At 45.1% G+C, this 23,355-nt stretch overlaps 1 protein-coding gene across 4 annotated transcripts in view; it reads left to right on the forward strand.

The window, feature by feature from the left end:
- Positions 1-23,307, forward strand: part of neur (E3 ubiquitin-protein ligase neur) — a 56,616-nt gene extending 33,309 nt beyond the window's left edge. For 3 of the 4 annotated variants that reach the window (XM_089078725.1, XM_011635793.2, XM_011635790.2), the window contains exons 2-4: positions 17,305-17,471; positions 18,131-18,699; positions 19,170-23,307. In XM_089078725.1, the coding sequence (XP_088934851.1) occupies positions 17,305-17,471; positions 18,131-18,699; positions 19,170-20,289 (1,856 nt within the window). In that variant the 3' untranslated portion in view covers positions 20,290-23,307. Of the gene's footprint in view, positions 1-8,270; positions 9,267-17,304; positions 17,472-18,130; positions 18,700-19,169 lie in introns of those variants that run through there. The other variant, XM_011635792.3, reaches the window with a different exon arrangement.
- The last annotated feature ends 48 nt before the right edge of the window (positions 23,308-23,355 follow it).

Here is a 23,355-nt window from a genome sequence, read left to right on the forward strand (position 1 = left end):
CTCTTCTTTCAATCAATGCAAGAAATTCTTTTATATCTTTTCTTTTAATGAAAGTAAGCTGGAGCAAACAGCTAATGCAGTTCTCGTGAAATTTTCGAGTTATCTTTTAACCGCTTAGTTGAAAAACTTGATTCAATTAATAATCATAATTAAATCCAATATTTTATTCGTTATATATATATCTTATCACAATAATAAGATTTTTATTTAAAAGAGAGAGAAAAGGAGGAAAGAAATAAAAGGAAACGGAGAAGAAGAGGGAACATTCCCAGCGGGATGAAACACCTCGGTTTTGTCGCGATTATCACCGCGGAATGAGCGAAGCGAAGAAAGTAAGTCATCGTGTTGCTTCTGGGATACTACTCTTTGCTCTTCCTTTTTCGCCTCTCCCTTTTTCCGTCTTTTTGCGGCTCGGTGAATCACTCGTTGCAGAGATTCTCAGTCTCTTTACTTTCTCATCCTCATCGCAACTTTTTTTTCTCTCTCTTTGTCTCGTAAAAGTCGCCGCTGGCAGGTCTCTCTTTCTCTCTCGCGTCTTTTTTTTGTAATCAGTTTGTTTTATTATTCTATATTATATTCTTTCCTTATTCATAATTAATCGCGATATGTCATGTTGTTCGATCGTTGACAAGATCAGGAAAAAAAAGATTCTTAAAAGAATATTTCTTCTCAGAGGATATTTTGTTCGAACAAATTTCGTGCGAAGAGGCGAATTCAAAGATTTACTCGTTTGAGGAAAGAGTCCTTTTACTCCTCCGACAATCGATCTGAGTCATTGAAAACGATTGATGACGCATTAAGTTGCTGGCCATGACGAAACGTTAATGCAATGCAAATTGCATAACGTTGCGCTCGCGCGTGCATATAAACAATGTACCACCTGCATCGGATATGATTCAAGGATTCAGAATTTCCCATAGGTTTCACTTTGTCATATCCAACGAGATCTTCAGCTATTAACATACTTTTAAATCTACAACAAATAACATGTAAGTTGGATTCAATGACTTATTTATCATTCAACGAGAGTCAAAAATTTACGCCTTTGAAGACATCTTCTATAAATTTAGAGTTTTATATAACTAAGTTTTTTTAAACTTAACTTATGTACAGTTAACGTAATTTGACATATAAATAATTCATCGAACACTTATGAACACGCATACGCATATATAATTCTGTCTTAAAGCAATTATCGCCTGATCACGGATGTTCTTGCTGTGTGTGGTATCTCCTTAATTACTTGGAGATGAAATTTCTTACGGTTTTCACGTATCTTCCGAGTTCTTCTTCTTCTTCTTCCGGTACAGGCGAGTCGTTCGGGTTGTCTCTCTCTCTAGAAGAAGATTCAACCTACCAAGGGGCGATCACTGACCGTCCTCACTGACTCGGCAACCTCACACACCCACCCACCCACTTTCCGCTTCGCCGTGTGACGTCAGAGAGCGATCAGCGGACGAAACCCGTCTTTGTTCCCACAAGCATTTTGCGAACCGGTTTGCAGTTCACGGTGCCGTAGTATTCCTGTCAGCTGGCCGGATCGTTTAATCGAAGATTCTCCGCCTATTCTAAGGGTTTGGCGGCCGTGTCCTCGGGAGTCAATTCTTCCCGAGAAACGTCTATTTATCCTTATTTCCTGAACGATGTCTGGAATTGGCGATAAGGTGTCGGCATGCGTATGATAAACGTGTTGATCATGACTATCGCATACTTATCACATTTTTATCTCAATAGGATATCCGCGTATACTAATATGTATGTAAATAAATCACAAAACGAATTCAAGCCTAAGTCAATTGAAAATAGAATTATTTTTTTAAATACCGCAGGTCAGGCAAAATTCTCGTCGAATTTTACTCGTCCATTTTTGATATTTAAATAAAATAGAAATCATCGTTTCGGTTTTCATCGAAGAAGCCCTTCAGTGACGTTCCGGTCTTTGTAACTATACTTTCGTTCGCACGCTGATACGTAACATTCTCCAGAAAGATAATTTCGACAGGGTATCGCCCGCAACATCCGGCCGCGGACACGTCGTGAGCGGAAGCGAGCGGATTCGAGAGCGGAAGTCGACATCGTTGACACAATGAAGCATCGCTTTCCTTCGATCGGATTCTCCTCCGACCGCTTTTTGTCCGGGATCGATGATCGCGCACGTCTCGATTGAAAGGCGTTTTTACGTTCCAATTCTTATAAAATCTTCGGTCCTTGATAACAATTGCGGACGCGCGCGCATATCAGCGGAACGAGATCCCACCGATTTTCCGCGCGAGTCCGCCTCGCGAAGGGGGATCGTATCTCACGGACGCGGACGTGGAAAGTGGAACTTCGCGGAAGCAAGGTGCGTGAACACCCCACACGTGGATACGCGGCGCGTGCACCGGAAGTGGCCGACGTGGACTTAATGGCGCGGCCTCATAAGCAAACTCGTGCGCACCCATCGCGAGAGTTGTTCGAGCTACGTATGGAAATTCGTAAGATCACTCTGTCGTGACGCGATTTGTTTTTAGCCGCATTCGCCGCGTCTTACGTGCGGCCGCGTAACGTTGACGTAATTATAAAACATTTTCAGAATATTTAAACTCCCCGAACTGTCGTTCAGCACACCAGCTGAAACGGATAAATTCGCCTTTCCGCACGCGAATTAATCACGGCGAAGAAGTGTCGTATATTTTTACTTGTTTTGTCTACTGTTCGTACGGGATGATCTCTTTTGGTCCCAATGAGCATTTGTTTATGGATAGGCGTGGCATCGCGAACTCCTACCGATTTTCCTCCACGAGTCGAGTCGAAAAGGCGGACTGCCGAACATCTGTCGTCGGTCGAAGTGTTTCCAGAAGACGCGTTCCAGGGTACGAGCCGAGAAAAGCTTTCACGAGTGCTTTTGAGGAGCTCATTTGCTAAGCGTCGGTTCTGTTGCCGTTGCTAAATGTAATGGATTCTCGAGTAACAGGCCAGATCATGAACTTTTATAAATTGCCATTGATTATAAATCTCACGTTCCTCGTAACTTTTGAAGCGAAGACGCATCGATATTCAAATCTACTTGGATTATGAAGTAGATGATTAGTTAATTAACCGAACGTATAGGTTTGTACATTAGCAGATTTTACGAGTGAGTCTTTTTCCGCTAATTGATTGATTGTCGCGGCAAACATCCTTCTTAGCATCTGTGAGGCGAACTTAGAGCGAAGTTAAACGTTCTGTTGAAATCGCGTAATACTCGGGATTTATTTGACGCAAATTGCCCGAGCTAGAGAAGCACTGAGATACTGAGGGAGAGTTGTCGGTGCGATCTTCACGCACATATTCTATGCATAAATCTTCTAACTACGTAGCGAGACGTCCTAACGATGCGTTCTCCTTCGCGTGATCCTGAATACGCCACGGGCTAATAGGATGAGTTCCCCTCGTCGAGATTTATCGGGGCTGTTTTTTTTAAGATTTTCTTTTCCTCTGTGGAGATGCTCTACTGCGCCCAAGTGCATTCGCCGTGCTTTTAATGGAACAAATGGTGAGACAACGCCGCCGCAGCACGAGTGAAGCCATTTTTCAATTTGAACATATTTGTTCGCTAGTTTCTGGGCTTCTTCACGTTCGACATAGTTTCGATTCGACATAGCTTCTTATTCAAAAAGCTTTCGAATCATTCTCCTGCATTCGGTGTTCTTCATATTTATTAATTGCTGTGGAAACGAAACCGCAGTCTGGAATTGCCTGGAATCGCGGTACGGCCTGGTCGAAGGGTGCTAAAAATAGAATTGTAACGAGCTCTGGGGATTTTAGCCTCGGAAGATAAGGACGAAAATCGCATAAACGGAGGACATAGAAACAAACGTTGTGTCTTTGGAAAGTGGAATAGGGTAGGGCATTGACGTTTACGCTTATTTGCTTTATTCTGTACCGTATTTTATCTTGTTTTTAACGCACATCGATCGAAAGGCGCTTATGATGATTCATTTTTCCGATGGAAATTACGGGTTCGGTTACATGCGGCATGATGGTTCTCTCGGCCCTCGCTAAGATTGACTTTTTCGAGGGACGAAAGAGAGAGAGAAAGAAAAAGAGAAGCCCCTAGAGCCCTTCACTCGTAATACACATATTACTCTTGGGAGTCGAGAGCCGCCTCTAGACTTTAATGGAACAAATGTTGCGAAACCACATCGTCGCCCTTCATACTCTCGAGCCACCTCGAGAACTTCAATGCCGATGCAATTTCGACGATGATATCACCGTAAAATTCCATCGAGAGGTTTTTTTTAATTAAATCTACTCCATAATGATTTGAGTCGCGATAGCCTGCATCGTCATTGAAAGTTTTCGTATCTTCAAACTGTTTGATATAAAATTCGTTGTTGCGATGACAGGGTTCTGGTTAAGAGCGAAGATCTGAAGAATGCTGAATAATCGTGAATCGATCAGGTTATTAGCATACATCCGGTCATTCAGGAATGCATAATAGAGAATCAGAGTTCTCCTTCGTCGTGTAACTTTCGCTGCGCGCTGTTCGCACTTGTTCTCAACTTTAATCGCCGGAAGTCGGCTGATACTCGCAATTCCTCACTGGTCGCGGGAATCACGAGAGAGGCAACCTTACCGCCCACGAATGAAGCGCATCGTGCATCGCGGGAATCGTCGAATTAAAATGGAGGAGGAGGAAGATGAAAAATCCGACGTGGACGGACGGCCCACGCGCAATTCGCGCCGGCGTGGCGCCTCAATGAGCGAGTCAATGACTGAATGAACGACGAGATGATTTAATTGCCGAGTGTCAAAGTTCATCTCGACTACGTGACTGTCGTCGGACCAGCGCTTTTCATCCTCCATGCCCACCCACCCGCCCACGCCGACGACACGAAATCGGCCTAATCGCAGGAAGTTCGCGGTTGACCCTCGCGATTGTGAATTCAATTAACGACGACACGAGAATTTCTCTCACGTTTAATTGTCTGGTGTACTCGCGAGAATGTACCTTGGCATCGGGACTTTGTGACCGTAACTGGCGATTATCGAGGACGTTTCACAATCAATAATTGATTTAACGGGTAACTGTGAGCAACGGATAATCAACGCTTTAGTCAAATGCAATTTCATCTCTTCGAGTGACGGCGGCACGGTTAATTTATATGTTTGCGATCGGCTTCTTCGAAACTACCCACGTGCGCCGGCGATCCCGCGAAAGTACCGGTTTTACGTGATAAACTAAACCGCCGATATATAAACCGCGATGGCCTGCTGACGGTGGAAACGGCATTTATCGGCAGTCGCGGTAAACTCCCACGACTTTTAAGCGCTTTTTCCATTTGTGATTTACGACGCGGCTCTGCGATCCGCGAAATTTTACCGCCGAAAATTTCGCAACGCGCTCGCCGTCTGAATCGAACGATAAACTCGACGCGCCACTATCGCATCGTTCCACCATCAAATTCGCTTTGTATAAAACGTTTGTGTGATAGCCGTGGCTACATGATTATCATAATACTGATGATCCCGGCGTTTAGACTATTACGAGATTTTATTATAATTTTGATCACATACACTTGTCGAAATTTTGAAAATATGTTGAAATAAAAGTTGACATTGTATATTTGTAATTAAAATTTTGATAATGGTTTTCATGATCCATATATTACATTTTTTATAAGCTTTTATGTTATTCGCGATCAACATGTCTGCCGGTTCTCTTCGCGTGTTTGATAATTATCGGAAGCGACGCTCGCTCTCTATCGAGACCTTCTCTTACTCGTGGATAGCCGTGCACGACGCTAATTCGCATCTAATTTAACATCCCGGAGACGACGCTGATGATTGCGCTTTAACGAGCCTCTCCCACGGCGTCGTTCCTGCCTTTCAGGCATTGTCTCAATTCCGCGGAGAAAATCGTCGATTTTCTCCTCGTAGGTATTTATGATTAGCCGGATTTCACCGTAATAATCCATCGATATTCCATACCGATAATCCGGTACGGAATGGCGATTCGCCAGCGGAATGGCGCTATATAATATTTAGAATCGAGGCGAGGCATATGCGTTCCTCGCGCATTTCTAATCGCGATCCAGCGCGCGGTATCGTCGTTTGTGGCGCAGGAAAAGGAGCAATCATCCCGCTGGAAAGAGAACGGCGGCGGTGGCGGCAGGTTTCCCGTCTGATCCGCGTCACGATTGAGAGCCACGGTGAACCGTCGACCTCTGGTGTAAACTGAGAAAGTCCGCAGATGACGGCGGACTCGCCAACGAGAGCAAGCGGATCGGATGAATTAAAGACGTTAGGGTCATTGTCTTTAATCCTTTTGTTGACTAATTACATCTTTTCCTGCGCAACTTGGAAATTGGTGTAATTCACCAATTCGCCGTGAGATCGACAAGATGTTAAAATGCGAAGGAATGAGTCTTTTTTAAACGTGTGTTAATTATATCGGCTTTTTCTTTAACGCGGGAATTTGCGCGTGAAATTCCCACGGACTTTGGTAGGTTTCACGTGGATATTTTTTGTCGAAGGGGAGGATCGAGCCCCGGAGGAAGGAAACAGGAAGGAAAGGCACGCGGGATCGCGCGAGGGGAAGCCGACGACGATCCGGTGGCTTCCCTCCTGGATATTAAGAGCAGATGGACCGTAAAACTTATCGTCGTAAGAGCATTAATGGCTTGGTTTCTGTCGAGTCATTCTCACCAAAGTGTAATACAATATACCGCACCTTTTTTTTATTATTTTCTCTCTTCGCGAGCGGCGCTTTAAATAAATTTGGCGTACGGTATATTTAGGGGTTCAGGCTCCTCGCCCGTTTTCGGTCGGCGAATTCGCGCAAAATTGCTCGGAGCTTTTACGCGAAGCCGCATAAAGCGCGTGCGGAGCTTTGCATATCGCTATCATCCCCCTAACAACGGCCAGTCTGGCGGGATCGATAGAGCTTCTATTGCGATATCACGCGCAAACCCCATGGGCGAGTATGGTGGCGGCGAGGTCGGAATGGTGGGAGTACTCTTCGTCGCGCGGAGCCACCCCCGCACTCCATGGAAATCCTATATAAAAAAAGGAGGCACGTAATAGTCGGTTCAACCCTCGATTCACGCAGCCAGACTCTGCAGCTTTATATTCTTCTACCTTGACGCTTTTATTCTACTTGCTGCGCATTGAATATAATTTTTATCGTCTTATCAGTCTTGTCTACTCCGATTTGTGTTGATAAATGCGATTATAGTTCTAAACAGTGATCAATGTTCCGGGCGCATATATATAATCCCGTAATATTTGACACGCTGTTCGAGTCACCCCTAATCGAGTAACAATTCCCTACGTAGCCGATCAGTATGCTAATGTCCCGTGAAAATCGCCGAGCCATGAAGCTTCAGGATCATTCAAGTGTCCCATTTCCCATCGCTCGCTTAGTTCTTAGACTATTTTCCTATAAAAATATATAGGTCGCTTCCCTCCTCCTCGCGCCGTTAGCGAATTATGAGCGTGCATACGCACAAGCGTAAACCAGATATGGCTTCTCAGGATCATCGATCGGTTTTCAGGGCGAACGAAGGGTGCTGGAATGCCCAAAAATTTAGGGTCCTTTTGTGTTTTCCCCTCCAGTCTTTTTTTGAATCTCGTTCTTTGGCTGACGACAAGGAGAGAGAGAGAAACTACGCCAATGCCGATGCTGGCTGGCTTTCGTCGGGCCAGGTGGTGCGCAACCGTTGCTACGGCATGCATTGCCATCCCCAAAGCCGTGTGTTTCGTTCTTGCGAGCAGCTGCAGCTGCGACATACACAGCAACGTGTGTGCGCGCGCGTGTTGCGTGTCGCACCATCTAAGAATTCAAATTCGCGTACATTAACTTGAAAAACGTATATATTTATTATTTGTACTGTCAGAGCGTGTCTCCTCGCACTTGTTGTGCTGAAAACTTAATAGCCTATGTTTAATTAATTGTTTATGTTTAATTAATTAGTGCATTTGCGCTTTGTACTGCTACTTGATAATTAATATTTGTAACTGCATAAGAAAGAGATGCAAATGAAAAATAATTAAAGATGAAAAAAAGAAAAGTTGAGTTTTGTATTTTAATTATGGACTTAATAGCTGTGCAATAGATTATTATAATGTTTACCTGCATCAAACTGACTCAATGCACACACTTGATCGCTAATTTGCCATTTAGTTTCCTGTTATTTGTACTATTGTCCCTATGTTTAACATTGATCTAAACACATAAAATTTCTTATCATATATATGTTACGCCTTTCGCTAACATCGGCAGATAAGGCAGCGCCTTATCGCCGACATCCACAAGGTGAGATCTTCCAGATATATCTTCCTTTCTGTTCGAATGCCCGGCTGCCACAGCTTGTCGAAGTAAGTGTGTATGTGTGTATGTACCCGTATATTGACGGACCACACAGACATACATAATGACAGCGGGGAGTTGGTCGGGGCAGCAACCAACGTAGCAGATGGGGAGTTTGCTTCTGCAAGCCAGTCGTTGTAGTGGCGTGGCTCAGACTGCCCGCCTTTTCCCGACAACTCCTGGCTTGTAGATCCACTCGTGTTTTCCTTTCACCGTTCTTTTCTCCTCTCCTTATTCGTCATTTTTCTTCCGATCCGGAAAAATCGGGAGGGTGAGATCCGGAAGACAATGTGAAAGCGCGCGCGCGTGCCACCTTCCCACCCTTCGGCGTCTTCTTTCAATTCCCCCTTCACCCCTCCCTTCATCGAATCTGGAACGGCGTTGATGAAGATCCTGCATAGAGGATCGATCGATCGTCTAAACTGTCTCAATGAAATCTGAGTGAGTACGCCGATCCTCTTTGTCTCAATCTCGCGCTAAATCAATTCTAATATTTTCATTGTTACGCGTTTACTCCTAGAATCGCGAACAAAGAGGGAAAATATATACGTTTGCTTTATATCATTTTATTTCTCTTATTGCTTATCATCTTTTTTTTTATTTAATATAATTTAATCTCTTTGTAATTTTACATGACTTAGAAGCTCAAAATCTCATATTTAACAATTAATTCGCTGCTCCAGTTCGCTTCCTACTTCGCGATTGGTATTGGAAAGTTCCTTTGTCAGAGAAAAACTGTATGTTCCTACGCAAACTTCCTTTACGTGAAAAATAGATTCCTGAAAATTGTCGGTGTTTTGCATCCCAAGATCGGAGATGTCTTTGTCTTGCTCTAAGATTGAGATGTCTTTGTCTTGTCAACGATCGAGGCGACCATTGACAATCAATAGGGCCACCAGAATGGCACGATTACGCCTGTCGGCACATGTTCTTGGTGAGTACAAAAACGTATTCGTTCTCCTTCACATCTTCCTTTCCTTGACCCTTAATCTCTCCCTCTGAACTCTCCTGCTAAGAATCAGCTGCTTCCACATCACTGAATTGCCTCACAATAGTGCCGAATCTCCAGAATTTCTATCATTGTTTACTATAAATATTTGATTAACATTAAACTGAAGTAAATTTAAATTGACATTTAAAACAAATTCAAAGAAATTAAACGTAATAAAAAATATATATTTTTACAAGAAAAGACAACGCGATATTAATACCGAATTAGCAAAATCTTAATTAGCAAAATCAAAAATATTTGTTATCATCCAATTTGCGAAAGTGTAATTACGTAATTGTGATTATAATTAACAGAGTATTAAATCAGACATGATGATTACGTATCGCGACTGAATCATTTAGGCTTCTTGGTTAGTCGTTCGTAATTCTTCGAAATTACCGACAGGCTTATGTCAGCACCGGTTATCTGACCGTTGCGTTTCTCCAGCCTATTCACTTGAAGGAACGCTTCCCTAGCTGGTTTGTGCTCGAAATTAGCACGCGGGACACGACATTGGTTAATGACGAGTGCGAAACACGCGTTTCTTTGTCGTACGAGGAAGTGAAATTTCATTAACGCGGCCCTACGTCTTCGTGAGTCATCGCGCGCGACGATGTTGTGGACCGACCCGATGATACAATCGGGACCGCCTCGGGACCTCCTTTTTCTCCTTCTCGTATATTAACTGCGTGGCGCAAGAAAAATCTAATTTCAACTTCGTCGTTCGCTTAGAATCGCAACTGGATCGACGATACCAACGGTAACAACGGCAACGACCGCCGACGTTCGAGTCGCCGCTCTTGACGTCACGTCGTTCTTTTTATCCGCGAGACTTCATCGTGAGTTTATTCTACGCGTGCGCGCGAGTAAGCACGCCCAAAACCGTTAAGTACAATTACATCTCGCGAAATACCATATACTCCCGCGGACTTTCTATCTAATTAAAAACAAGCACGCCATGTAGGCAACGACCGCGGCTCTAACGCAACCCTGAATTATCCAATGTACTTATTTCTCTTTCTCATCGCGCTCATCCCGACGTTTCCCTTGATCGCTCGCACCGCCTGCGCCTCTCCCCCCCTCCCGCGCTCTCTTTCTCTCTTTCTTACTCTGCCTCGCTTATTAATCGTAATCGATTCACCACGCTACGTTAGATTCGCGCGCATCTAAATTGGATCTTGTTAATTCCCGCATTACAGTATACATCGAATACATCGCGGCTCGGACGGTAAAGATTACACTGGAACTAATTTCTTTTAATATTATTTAAAGTTACAGTTCACATCGATATTATCACGATATTTATTTCTTTTTTTTCTACACTTAAACTAACAGAAATTCCAGAAGTTACGTCATGGTTTGTCGATCGTAGGATTAAAGATTGCGACTCGGACCCCACGATCGCCCATGTAAAATCGTTCGAGTGTGATCGAAACCGTTAATCTCATGCCTGTTCACGAGGGACATGAGAGAACCGGCCTGGTTTCCGCTGTTTTCCCTTTCTTTACACCCCCGCGAATAAGTCGCTCGCGGCGATCCCGCACGTGCGAAGCGCGACAGATGCGGCGTGTCCCCAGTTGCAGAAGGGTGAACGAAAGGAGGAGGTATCTTGTGGCCACCCCCCCTCTCGTTTAACTTCGTTAATCCGATTGTTCGTAGATGGGCCGTGGTGGTCGCGTTAAAAGCGCCGCGATGGGAATATACACTTGTCGTCGTGGGATTTCGTTACACCCCCCAAGTTTAAGGAGCTTAGAATATCCCGATCGCGTTTGTGCCGAAGTGGCTTTGTTTCATTTCGAGATCGCGAGATTCGCTTTCATAAAAATTCGTTAATAACGCGAAAAATCGAAGTGGATGAGTCATGCTTCGTGTCACCGCCGTTACCGGCTAAGAAAGTCGAGAATTAATAGCACCAGGAAGATTCGAGCGGTTATCGTGGATGTTCGCAGGTCGCCGAAAAGGGGGTCACCGAGGTTGCGTCGAGGGAGACGGAGAGCTCTCTCGGATAAAGATCTCGGGCGTTCTTCCATCAACTCAGCTATACATATATAGCCGCATACCTGCGTACGCGTTTCTTCCTCGGAGGCTGATCTTTATTCCGCCCATGACGCGAGCCCAATTCCAGATATTACTATGAGAAACGACACGTACATTCTTCCGTCGTTTTATTACGAAACTGAACTGCAAATGGCAAATGGCAGGCGCTAAAACCTTGCGCGTAATTGTGAAAGAATCGTACACGATCATTAATCCAATGACGTTGACCGCGATACGGCGCTATTGTGCCAGATCGATCTAATCGCACGGACGTACCACGTAACGTCGTCGCGTAATTCATATCGCGATCTACATGATAGACCCTTATCTTCATCGCCCCGCGGCGCAAATCGCGATCGCGGGCGATTAGGGGGACTCGAGTCGAGTTCGACGACCCACGCCGCCCCGTTACTTATCCGCTCCTAATCGCGACTTCAAATCGCGTGTGGATAGTAGCTTAATGTACCGATTGTTTACCGCGTGGTGCATTACGCGCACGCGAGCTGTTCTCCGTAATTACGTTAACCACGCGCGCCATCCGAGAGCTACCTTCTCCGCGTGGACGGCTACTTTTCCATCTCGCTCACCTTCCCCGCGCTTTCCCTCCCTCTTTCTTCTCTTGCTCTCGCCTCGGGCTGTGTGTACGCGTTATTATTATTTCAGTATGACGAGAGACTCGCACATTACCACCTTACGTAACGCATACGATAGTGGAACGCAAAACGGAAAGAACGCTAGAGAAAGAGAGAGAGAGAGAGAGAGAGAGAGGGGGGGGGGGAGGGAGGGGAAGAAAAGAGCAAGAGGGGATTCGGTCTGGGTAGGGGAAAGGACGCGCAGTTCCTCCGTGGAGAAAGAGAGAGGGAGATCGTCTCCTAGGACTAGGTAGCTCGGCAAAGATCACGGCACCGGGCGTGGGAACAAGGCCCCTCCTGCTACGAGAGAGAGCGCACGCGGAGAAAATTACCACTGGCTTCCTCGGCGTACTGCTTAACAGTACCTCGAGTACCTTATCGGAGCGGTCTGTAACCCCTCGTCCTTAAGGTAGGCAACAGGCGCACGCGACTCTGACGGCCACAGCCTGTTGCGCATCTCACGTTCCTTCCTTCCTTCCTGTCCTTTTTTTCCTTCTCGCGTTGATTCTTCCGAGGTCGCGTGAACGGTACCGGTTTTAGCATGGCTTCAGTGTTATTCGAACATCAAGCAAAGCAGACGAGCCACTAAGTTTTTTAATTATATTTTACTAATAATAATAATAATAATTGATATTAATTGTACTTTCCTATGTTAGACTTTAGTGAGTATTAATATCTCACAGATCAATGACTGATAGGTAGTCTGTAAATGTAGATGTTGGTGTTAAAAGGCTGTTGCGCGCTTGGTCGATCTTCTGGTCGTTGTTTAGTCGATCAAAATCCGCGGAGTCGTCGTTTTGCGCCGCGGTTCGTCGAACCTGAACGAAGCTGAGGCACGCCAAGATTATAGCTCGATTATGGCTGTTTATCAGGCTGCACGGCAGTGCATTCACATTTCTTTCTTAGACGGTTTGATAGTGGCCGATGCAGGAATAGATTTGATTGTAGTGAATGAGCCATGGCGGGGAGGGAGGATGAAGCTCGGTCAAGGCTTCGTTTATTTACATCACGCAAAGTGCATCGCGTTCACATCACCGCCGTGGCGACCTCGCGCGTGTTTGCGAGAGCGCATACGTTCTGTTCTCCCGCACCGATTACTTTCACCTCGACACGATAACGCAGTCATGGGTCAATTAGAATGATTTCGATGACGCCGAGCGCGTCGTGAAGTTTCTTAAATGTCACAGACTTGACTGCAAGTAAAATGTAACATGCAAGAGAAACATTCAAGAGACATACGTTTAAAATAGAAATGACGCAAATCGTCGGTCGCGCGCAGCGCAGGGAACGGAGGGAAAGGGGATCGATCAAGCGGAAATAATCAGACTGAACTAATTTAATACTTCATTCCCAATCCCACACACTTCATTCCCTTCCCCCGGTTGCAGATGGAATGCGAAGTTTCTGCCGGCGTAAAATTAATTTGTCACATTTGCAGATGTATGCCGGGTTCTTTCCCAAACCGCGACGCGGACACCCTGTGATTTACCTGCCGTTGTTTTACCTCCAATTTTCTCGCGCTACCCTCGCGCTACCAACATCTGTTATTTCGCTGCTGGCGACGTCGCATCATGGTCGGGCTAGAAACGAGATTTTAATTAAACACGGTCCCGCGGTAGACGCGAGCCGACGCAGCATCGCGACGACTCATCGCGCCGAGATTCGCCGACAGTCTTGCAGTCTACGAGGTGCACTTCCGCGCAAATGTGTGCCACGGGTTTCCCACGAGATACGCCGGCGAATGGCGGCATAGGCGGGGGCATAGACCAATTACTACCGGAGAGAGATTCTCGCTGACTCGCGCGATTTGCGTGGAGAACGCCGATCGATCGTCCCCGGCGCCCGGTCGTCCCCGGAGGGGAAAAGAAAGACGCGCGCGCGTCGCGTTCATAATGATGATCATGACGGTTGAATCGGCGATTACTCAGCGAATGTTCGCATAACTGTTCAGGCGCTGTATTTCGCGGTCGCGATCAATCCCTGCCACCGCTAAAAGCAACCCGCGCGTCAACCCTCGGACACCGTTGACCTTAGAGGAGATCTTCTTATCGAAGATTCGCGAGGAGAGTCTAATAAGGAGGGTCGAATATAGGATAGCTCTTTTCCGATTTTTTCTAAAAATTACTCGGAAGAGCAGAAGACTTTTGATCTGGAAGTAGCGAGGATGTCGCGAATGAACGAGCAAGCGAGGAGGCTCCATTTCGCAAAGGATTGAAACAGTTGCCTTCACGATGATGCTCAAGTTCAGCTGTTCCCGCGAACAACGCTTGCGGCGAAGTCACCGCGGTGGTGGCGAATAAGCGGTGTATCGCGAGAGGGGTAAATGGAGTCATGGTTTGGTACGCGCCGAGGCCAACAAGAACGCCAAGATGCAACGGTATACGTCATAACATTCCCACGGTGAATCGACCGGGCGTTTCTAACTGACAGAGATGCGTCGGCGAATCACGTTCTTGCCGTGACTAATCGTGACTGAACAACGACGCTTCACCAATCCGTGTAAATTGGACTTTCGGCGCGATGCGCTTCACCTGCTTTCCCTCGTGATTGAAAATCATGGTCGCGAAGTCTTTCAAAGACCATGCGAGTTTCCACCTCGTGTTCCTTGTTCAATCTCAATCGGCGGTTATGATCTTGTCAGTATCACGGTTGCCCAAGTCTTGTAACGACAAAGAAGAAACTTTATAGCTTATATAAAAATAGATGTCTATTTATTTCTTCATTGCGTAATTATCAGTCTCAGAAAACCGATAATTTGGTTCAAGGATTAAGATAGACGCTTAGCCATAGAGATCGCTGTTGCATGTACCCGAATAACATTTAGATGAATATTATCACTTAACTTGTAGATCCAGATTTTTTTTTTTTAATAACCGAGGTACAATAAAACGTATTTGTAACCGCGATGATCAACCAGGATGATACGCCGGTTCCAGGAACGAACTTTATCCGGGCAGTTGCGGATTTCGCAACGTTGCCTCACAGCGGGCAATTTCTTTCGGGTGACCGGCCGAAAACTGCGCAAGAAAACGAGAGAAAGATGCGAGAGGAATGGAGGACGATCGGAGTAGCGACGTGGCACGCAATCGCCCCGTTTGCGATTCGTTATGACCTCGGCGTCTCGTAACGATCCAGCTCCCGTAAAATCCTGGAAACCCCGTGCATTTGCTTTTTACATCGTTGCACACGCTGTAACGGTGAGCGAGAGAAAGAGAGGGGGAAAAAAGCGCGACTGTTCCGTTTTCCTCTCTCGCCCGCCGTTGGAGGGGGAAAAAATTAGAAATTACAATTAGCGCAAACGCGTTTCCTAATACGCGCGCTTTACCGGGAGCGTGAGAAACCGAACGGCCCGCGATTTTTACCGGTACTGGTTTTTCACCTGCAGATTATTCAGCCAATCTCGTCGATGACGACGATCCGCCGCCACTTGATTTTGATTCATTAGCGGATTAATCGCCGTTAGTCCGACTTTTTATGTCTTCTAACTGAAGGATGAGTTTGATGTTTTCGTAAGAATAGATTGTTTAGATACCATAGAGATACCTTTGTCATAAGAAAAAAATATATAGGCAAAGTAAAAATATAAAATGAAGCGAGCTAAAAGTCTTAATAATCATTTTTTTATCATTCCATTTACGTCTTTGCGATTCTAGCTTGAAATTGAATGATTCCGAGAACGAAGCACTTTGCGATCTATTAACGCAACGGATATATTCTTATTAATTCACCGGTATTCTGAAGAAACTCACACCTTTTTTCTCTTTCGTATTTTTATTTTACTTTACAGAGGAAGCATGGCAAGTTCACGGTGAGAAAAGTCGCCGAGGTGTCAATCTACTCCCTCCCTCGTATATTATCGTAACGGCGGTTTCCGGGCTGCATCCGTTTTGCGGAGAAAGCGGATCGTCCGGTGTACTTCAATACTTGACGTCCGCTCTTGGGGGCCGCTTCCGGTGGGAAACGTGCGGTTTCCGGCGCACGTACAATATCGGCTACGCGCCTCGGCATATCGATAGTCAGTAAGAACGAGGCTTTCGCGAGCGCCGGTCGGCTTGGCGCGGCACTCCCGGTTTACTTTCAAACGCAGAACAAAGACTCGGTGTGTTTCATCTAAAGATTTCTTCAAGGTTTATTTAAACTACTTGATTTATCAGTGATTATGTTTATTAAATACTATCGGTCGTAGGTCGCTACAAGTGACCGATCAAAGTGTCTACAAATTACTACAATAGTGATAAATCAATTATAATGCTCGACGTTCTCTCTCTCTCTTTCAAAGATCTTCGCGTGTCTATCTAATCGAAATTAAGTGACTGATTATTTCAAAACGAGATATTGGATTCTTGATTGATCCTCTCCTTTCTTTATGGTGGTGCCAGCTGACGTGACTCGATCTTTCACCGATCGCCTGAAAATATCCTGGCTATATCCCTACATTCCAGATCGGCGAGTCTGCATTATGAAATACCGAAGTGGAAACGCTCGACAGACTTCGACGAGAGGTGCTTTTGCATTCGAGTTTCCTGATCGAATTTCTCCTTCTTTTCCGTACGTCGCGCTGAAGAACTCCTTTGTTCCTCACGCGAAGTGGCTACCTTACTTTGAGTGAATTTCCCAACCATGTTAGAGACGTCGACGGCCTATTTCTTTCGGTAACGCTACCTCGAGTTCTTTCATCGCGCCTCGAGAAAATGAGAAATTCTTCGCGAGTTCGCAGCCAACGCCTACACGCCTATGAAACAATCGGCCGAAAGGTCGAAGTGATTCTCAGATGACGCGATAAGCTAGCTTTTATATCGAATAAAAAAAATCGTTATATTTTCATAAATATAAATTAAATGTCCTGTATCTTATTTCCGTATAAATCTTCGAGTTTGTAACATGTTACGACTTCTGAAAAAAATATATATCGATATCGAAGCTACATCTATAGCTACATCTTGTAAGAAATGTGTTTGCAATAATTGAACACATCTATAAATTTCCTCTCTATAAGCTTATATCTTATTTATAAATTTTTCAAGTATACTGAAAGAAGTTAAATCCAAGCCAATCTTAAAAACGGATCTTTCTCTCGATTTTTCTATCGCCGCAGCTTTGAGAGAAAAGATATCATTTATGTTTATTTACGCGTGTTACATAAATAACGCCTATCCTCTCTCGCACATTCCAGCGATGCTAATATTGATTGACGCAACGACATATCTGCGAAACACACTGAACTCGAAGCACACGATAAATCTTCTGAAATAATATACTAACTTACAAATCGACAGACGTCGTTATTGATGGTTAACGATTTTTTGTTGCAGCGCCCAGGTCCTCGAGCGCGGGTACCAACAACCTGCCGCCGTTGACGTTTCACCACGTGCACGGTGACAACATCAGGCTGTGCAACGGCGGTACGATCGCCCGGAGGCATGAGAGCTTTTGCAAGGGCGTCACTTTTAGCGCCAGGCCCGTGCGAGTAGGCGAAAAGGTGAACCGCTTAATCGCCGCGATGGCTTTTAAATCACATCAACCTAGCCGGCGCCCGCGCCGATTGTGGGAAACCGATAACTCTCGTTACGCTCGAGATACCGCCGTTCGCATTCCTCGGGATATTAAAACGAACCGCCACCACGACCACGAGAGCAGTGGGCTTTTTGCGTAGGTCGTTGTTTTGCATATCGTCCAGGTTGGAGTTACGTGCCCCTCGGCGATGCCTGCGTACAACGGACTTATCGCGTGTTCGTCTGTAGTTAGTTAGGTAACACGAATAGATCGCGTTGTATGGCCGCGTTGAATGATTCAAGTAATCCTCAACGAGCCCGCCGATCGGATCTTTCGAGATTCTCCATGAATGCGGGAGGATCTCGAAAGTCGTTGATACAAGTGGGCGTCGCATTAGGTGTTTAGACGTGTTTTTGGTTTCCACGTGGAGTATCTTTAGGAATAGTCGTAAAATTATAATGACGCGTGGGACGGACGTAATCGAACGCAATTAATTTTTGAGGATGTCCTGGATAAAACTCCGTTTTTGGTTAACTTACAAGCGGTGCCTGTACCGCCTGTTTCGCAAGGCGGAGTCTTTCCTTTTCCTCGTACAGACCGTAACTGTATTCTACATGATTCCTTTTTTTTTTTTTGAAACGGTAGGTTTGTGTCAAGTTTCTGGAGATTTCCGACAATTGGAGCGGCGTCATCCGCTTCGGTTTCACCAGCAACGATCCGATCAATCTCCGAAGCGGTTTGCCAAGGTACGCGTGTCCGGATCTGACGAACAAGCCAGGCTATTGGGCCAAGGCGCTTGCCGAGAGGTTTGCAGAAAGAGATACCGTGCTCTTCTATTATGTCACGTCGGCCGGCGATGTGCACTTTGGCGTCAACGGTGAAGAGAAGGGTCTCTTCTTCAGCGGTGTCGAGACTCGAGGCCCGCTCTGGGCGATCATTGACGTTTACGGCAATAGCACGGCAATCGAATTCGTCGATCCGAATCGTCAGCACTTCAATAACATACGAAGAGGTGCTGAACACAGCAACGAGGACAATGCGCAACACAGTAGGCACTCGGCCATGGACGACGCCAGCAATGCTGGACGGGATGTCGAAAGGATCATCCTGCCGTCTATGCAAAGCATGTCGATTCATCACGAGCCCGACGTGGAGTTACCCGGACTCAGGTTTCAACCCCCCGGCGTCATCTTCACACCTTTGCCCTTCCACTCGTAAGTATCGAGCATGCTGGATCATCTACTTTTGCGTTTTCAGTTCTCGCGCGATTTCAGTTTGGTTTAATACGCAACGCGGAATAACTTCTTACACTCATCGGTTGTTTCAGTCATCTTGGTTCAGTTAGTTTCAGTCAGTCGAATTATCTAGATTGTTCAGGATCAAAAGTTGTTTGCTTTGAAACGTCAACTTGCGTAACCACGCTTTCTAATTAGAGTCGTCTGATCAAATTAGCAGAGTTTCGCGTTACTTGACGTGGTAGTTCCTTTGAGAAAATAATGCGAAAGTTGAAAGTCATCGATTTACAATGGAAGCGTCATACTGGCTAGCGCACAACGATTCGCTGCGTCGTTCAGCCGCATAGAACTAATTCGTCGTCCGCTTTTCATGGTTTCCCAAGACCTCCGTTCATTAAACGAGCGAGCGCCGCCGAGGCTAATCGCTTCCTCGTTTTCTTTCTTCGCAGCACTCGGGGCAGGAACATCCGCTTCAGCAATCAGCAGTGCGTGGCGACGCGCACGGATACGGAGTTCTGTCACGGCTACGCGTTCACGGGTCGGCCGTTGCTGCTGGGTGAGCGACTGGTCGTGCAGATTCTCTCGACGGAACCAATGTATGTTGGCGCCCTTGCTTTGGGTTTGACCTCATGCGATCCGGCGCGGCTCACGCCGGAAGACCTGCCGGATGACAGCGATCTGCTGCTAGATCGCCCGGAGTATTGGGTGGTTTCCAAGGACGTGGCATCGAGTCCCCAGCCCGGTGATGAAATCGCCTTCACAGTTACGCACTACGGCGAGGTGCAGATGAGCAAGAACGGTGGTCCACCCAATGTTGTCATGCATGTCGATCAGAGCCTTCAATTGTGGGCATTTGTGGATGCTTATGGGAGTACTCAACGTGTAAGAATGTTGGCCAGCAGACCGACTTCGCCGCCTCGGCAACGTCAGAGCAATCCCTCGCCCGCCAATGTCATTCAGCAACAACAGCAGCAGCAACAGCATTCGAATCATAGCAACGCCGCTACGGAACTGTCTAGATTCTCCGAGATGGTCCAATTTAAACCGGTAGGTGGTGGAACCGTGCTCGTTGTGAATCTACCGCCTCAGGCCGGTTATTCGACGCCACCACCGCCCACGCCTCAACCGATCTATGCCTCCGCGACGCACAGGAATCCACCGGCACAATCGGTGCACCTCTCTGCGGCGGCAGCTGTTCCCGCGCCAGTCCCACATCCTGGATCCTCTAGACAATCCTCGCCGCCATTAACCGGAACGATGGCCAGCACTGGTTCGTCAACGTACGTCGATCCGGTGACTTACCAGAGTCTGGATGGCACTTTGACATCATCGCGTGCGGCTTCGTCCCACCTGCAGCAATGGAGCGAGGGTTTGCAACCGACGCTAACCGGTCAACCAAGCGAATGTTCCATCTGTTACGAGCGCAGCATCGATAGCGTACTCTACATGTGTGGTCACATGTGCATGTGCTATACCTGCGCGATTCAGCAATGGCGCGGTAAAGGAGGCGGTCACTGTCCACTTTGCCGGGCGCCGATCCGCGATGTTATCCGCATCTATCGGTCTTGAACAGTTCATTGCGAGAGAGAGGGAGAGATAGATAGAGCGCGGATATCTTCCCGGTTCCCAGCGTCGTTGTTGCCACCGCCATCGTCCATCACCGTGCTTCCGTCGTCTTGATTTCCTTCCGCGTCGAATCCGCCGCGCTTCATCGCCGTTGCACTTCTCGCCCGTCTCGCGCGGCTGCCGGAACGAACGAACAAACGAAAGCAAAAATCGAAGCGGAACTTGCCGTCTTCACACTGCCGTATCTCTTTTTCTATTGAAACGCGAGGCACGTTCCGGCAAGTAAAACAAAATAATAATAGTCGAAGAATAAAATGTTTCCCGTGGAATTTTCTCGAGGATTGCAAAGCAGAGTTGCGCTGAACTGAAGGTTCAACATTATAATATTTAGGCAGTTTGCGACACGTCAGCGTGATCGCGTCGCTGGGTCAATTAACGCGTTGATAGGTGGACCATCGTATTATGCACAAAGGAAGCATAGGTGCTTTCGAAATCGCGATCACTGCCACCAATATCAATCGAGCGAGAACGCGAAGATGAATTGCTGCGGATACGAACAAATGAAAGAGAGAAAGAGAGAGAAGGAGAGAGAGAGAGAGAATAAGAGCGATTAAAACCTGTAGTTGCTCGAGTTTGCTTGTATATCGATATTCTGTCTGCCAGTCTGTATTGTGAGCAAGTGTGAATCATAGAATGCGAATTGTGCGATTGCATCATCGACAAAAGAAATCGATCCTAGATATTTTCACAAACGACATAATCTTTACTATACCATTACCAATTACTCTACTACCGCTCTAAACTATCACTATTACTATTCTACTAGTACTATTACTATTTACTGCCGTACTACTCTTCCAATCTTTAATTATTATTATTATTGATTATCATCATCATCATTATTATTATTATTATTATTAATTATTAATATACTATCGCTATTATTAATTATATTATTATTATTTGTTCGTTTATTGTAACTGTCTTTAATTACTCGCGAGTAGTTTCGTTTGTCACGACCGCGCTATTATTTTTATGTTTTGCCGATTATAGTGATGATTGGTGAATTAACATAGTCACTATCTCGTAGTGTGATTATTATTTAATGGACCGTGTGATTACGTAATACGAACTTTCCGATCGCCTAGGACATATGGCTGAATCGTTCCTGAATCTCCTTTTAAGATGATGGAAAGAAATCTCGTTGTCTCGTTTCCTTGTCATATAATGATAAGGACATGACGGACTCGAAGCCTATATTGTTCATCCTTGATTATTTCCATTTTGAATGAAAACGCTTGAGCGTCCATGATCATCACCAATTGTTAGGCGGGGTTTTACCAAAGATCTTAACATTTCGCCTATTTCCTCATAACCAGGTCTTCGCGATATTGTAACGGACACGCGCGTGTAGGCAAAACAATGGCGTAGGCAATCGCCTTCAATCAAGCTACTCGTTTTGTTAATGTCGCGGCGTTCGAACATTCGCTGTTTCATGATATGGATATTGTTAATACATGGATCAATTATCTGACGATCAATAAGAAACTTTGGCTTTTATGTGGTGATTCCTACAAAACGCAGCGAAGTACTGTGTCAACTTGGAAGATTGCAACTCACAGCGAAGCCTTTTTTAATACCTTTCTAAGTCGACGGAGCTTGAAATTATTAAGAATTTAGATTCGTTCCGAATATTGCCACGAATACTGGCTTTACCTTTGACTTGTGTCAACTTTTGAACTTTTTAATGAAAAGAATCAAGACCACGGTATGGCATTAATTTCATTGATCTTCGGACTTGGAAATTCTTGTTAATCTATGTCTTTTACGTCCAGCGTGTTTCGTTACATATTTGTAACCAAATTTTTCGGAAAAAAAAATTATTCAAAAATTGTTGATTCATGTCTTTTGATTTATAAACAAGGATGAATTTAGCCTTGCTAGTTAATATTAACAAAAAAAATCCGTGTTTTATTTTGTGATTTACCTGTCTAAGAGAAGAAAAAATTTTCCATAATCGAAAATAAATTTGAAATGACGAAACATTTTTTGAGCCAAGGGGAACGTTGTGTTTGACCTTTTTAAAGAGCTAATTTTTATCGAATATGAGAGAAGTGAGAAGGAAGAGGAGAAGGAGAAGGAAGAGGAGAAGGAGAAGGAGGAGGATCTTTCCCCTCGAGTATATGATAATGGATACGCAATAAAGCGGTAGTGAAAATCTCTAGTCCAGCGAGCGGCAAACTTAGTCTGCCAATCCAAAAAGTATGATGAAAAGAATGGGGTAAAAAATTTTTCTTTTTTTCTCTAAGTAAATGGAAAAGGAAGATAGATAGATACAGGGAGATAGAGAGATCGAAAAATTTTATAGATATGAAGAGATGCAAATTATTACACGCGTCTGCCAACAACGGCGCGTCTAAGATTCTATTTAAAAAAATATAACGAGACTATTATTATTCTATTGATACGATATGACGATAAAGAACTGTTCCAAAATATCGTTGACGACGCGGCGATAGAATGAGGATAGAGAGATAGACTAAGAGACACGCTTGATTATAATTACGACAAATGTTTATAATTATTATCATCGTTATCGTTATGATCAGTGTGATTAGTTATCATGTTATTCTGTCGTCAACTTCTCGTCAGCGTCTCAATCGTCAATCCATGTTTCTATTTCGTTTTATTATCGTTTTTATTTTGTACGATTATACGACTAACTATTTAATTCGGCATTATCCACAGAGCTTAGTATGCCCGCGAGAGAATACATTTTTTCCCCTTTGTCTCTTTGCAATATCTTAAGTTTCTCACGTATCAGCGTAACACGCACAAGTACAGAGCGATTTTTACACCACATTTTACTACGCCTGAGGAAAGAAATAAAAACAAGAATTTTACACGCGATGCGAGAGTTTCTTCGACCGTAATGTAAAAATATCGACGGAAATTTATACATATGTAATATAATTCGCGCAGCCGTGTGCTGTTTCACACAATAAAAAAAGCCTATATGTACGAGTGGTGTTCTGTCTTTCATTTTCCTTTTTCAATTCTCTCCCTGTT

This window comes from Pogonomyrmex barbatus, unplaced genomic scaffold (assembly GCF_055798465.1).
Source record: "Pogonomyrmex barbatus isolate J1 unplaced genomic scaffold, ASM5579846v1 scaffold1, whole genome shotgun sequence".
NCBI lineage: Eukaryota > Metazoa > Arthropoda > Insecta > Hymenoptera > Formicidae > Pogonomyrmex > Pogonomyrmex barbatus.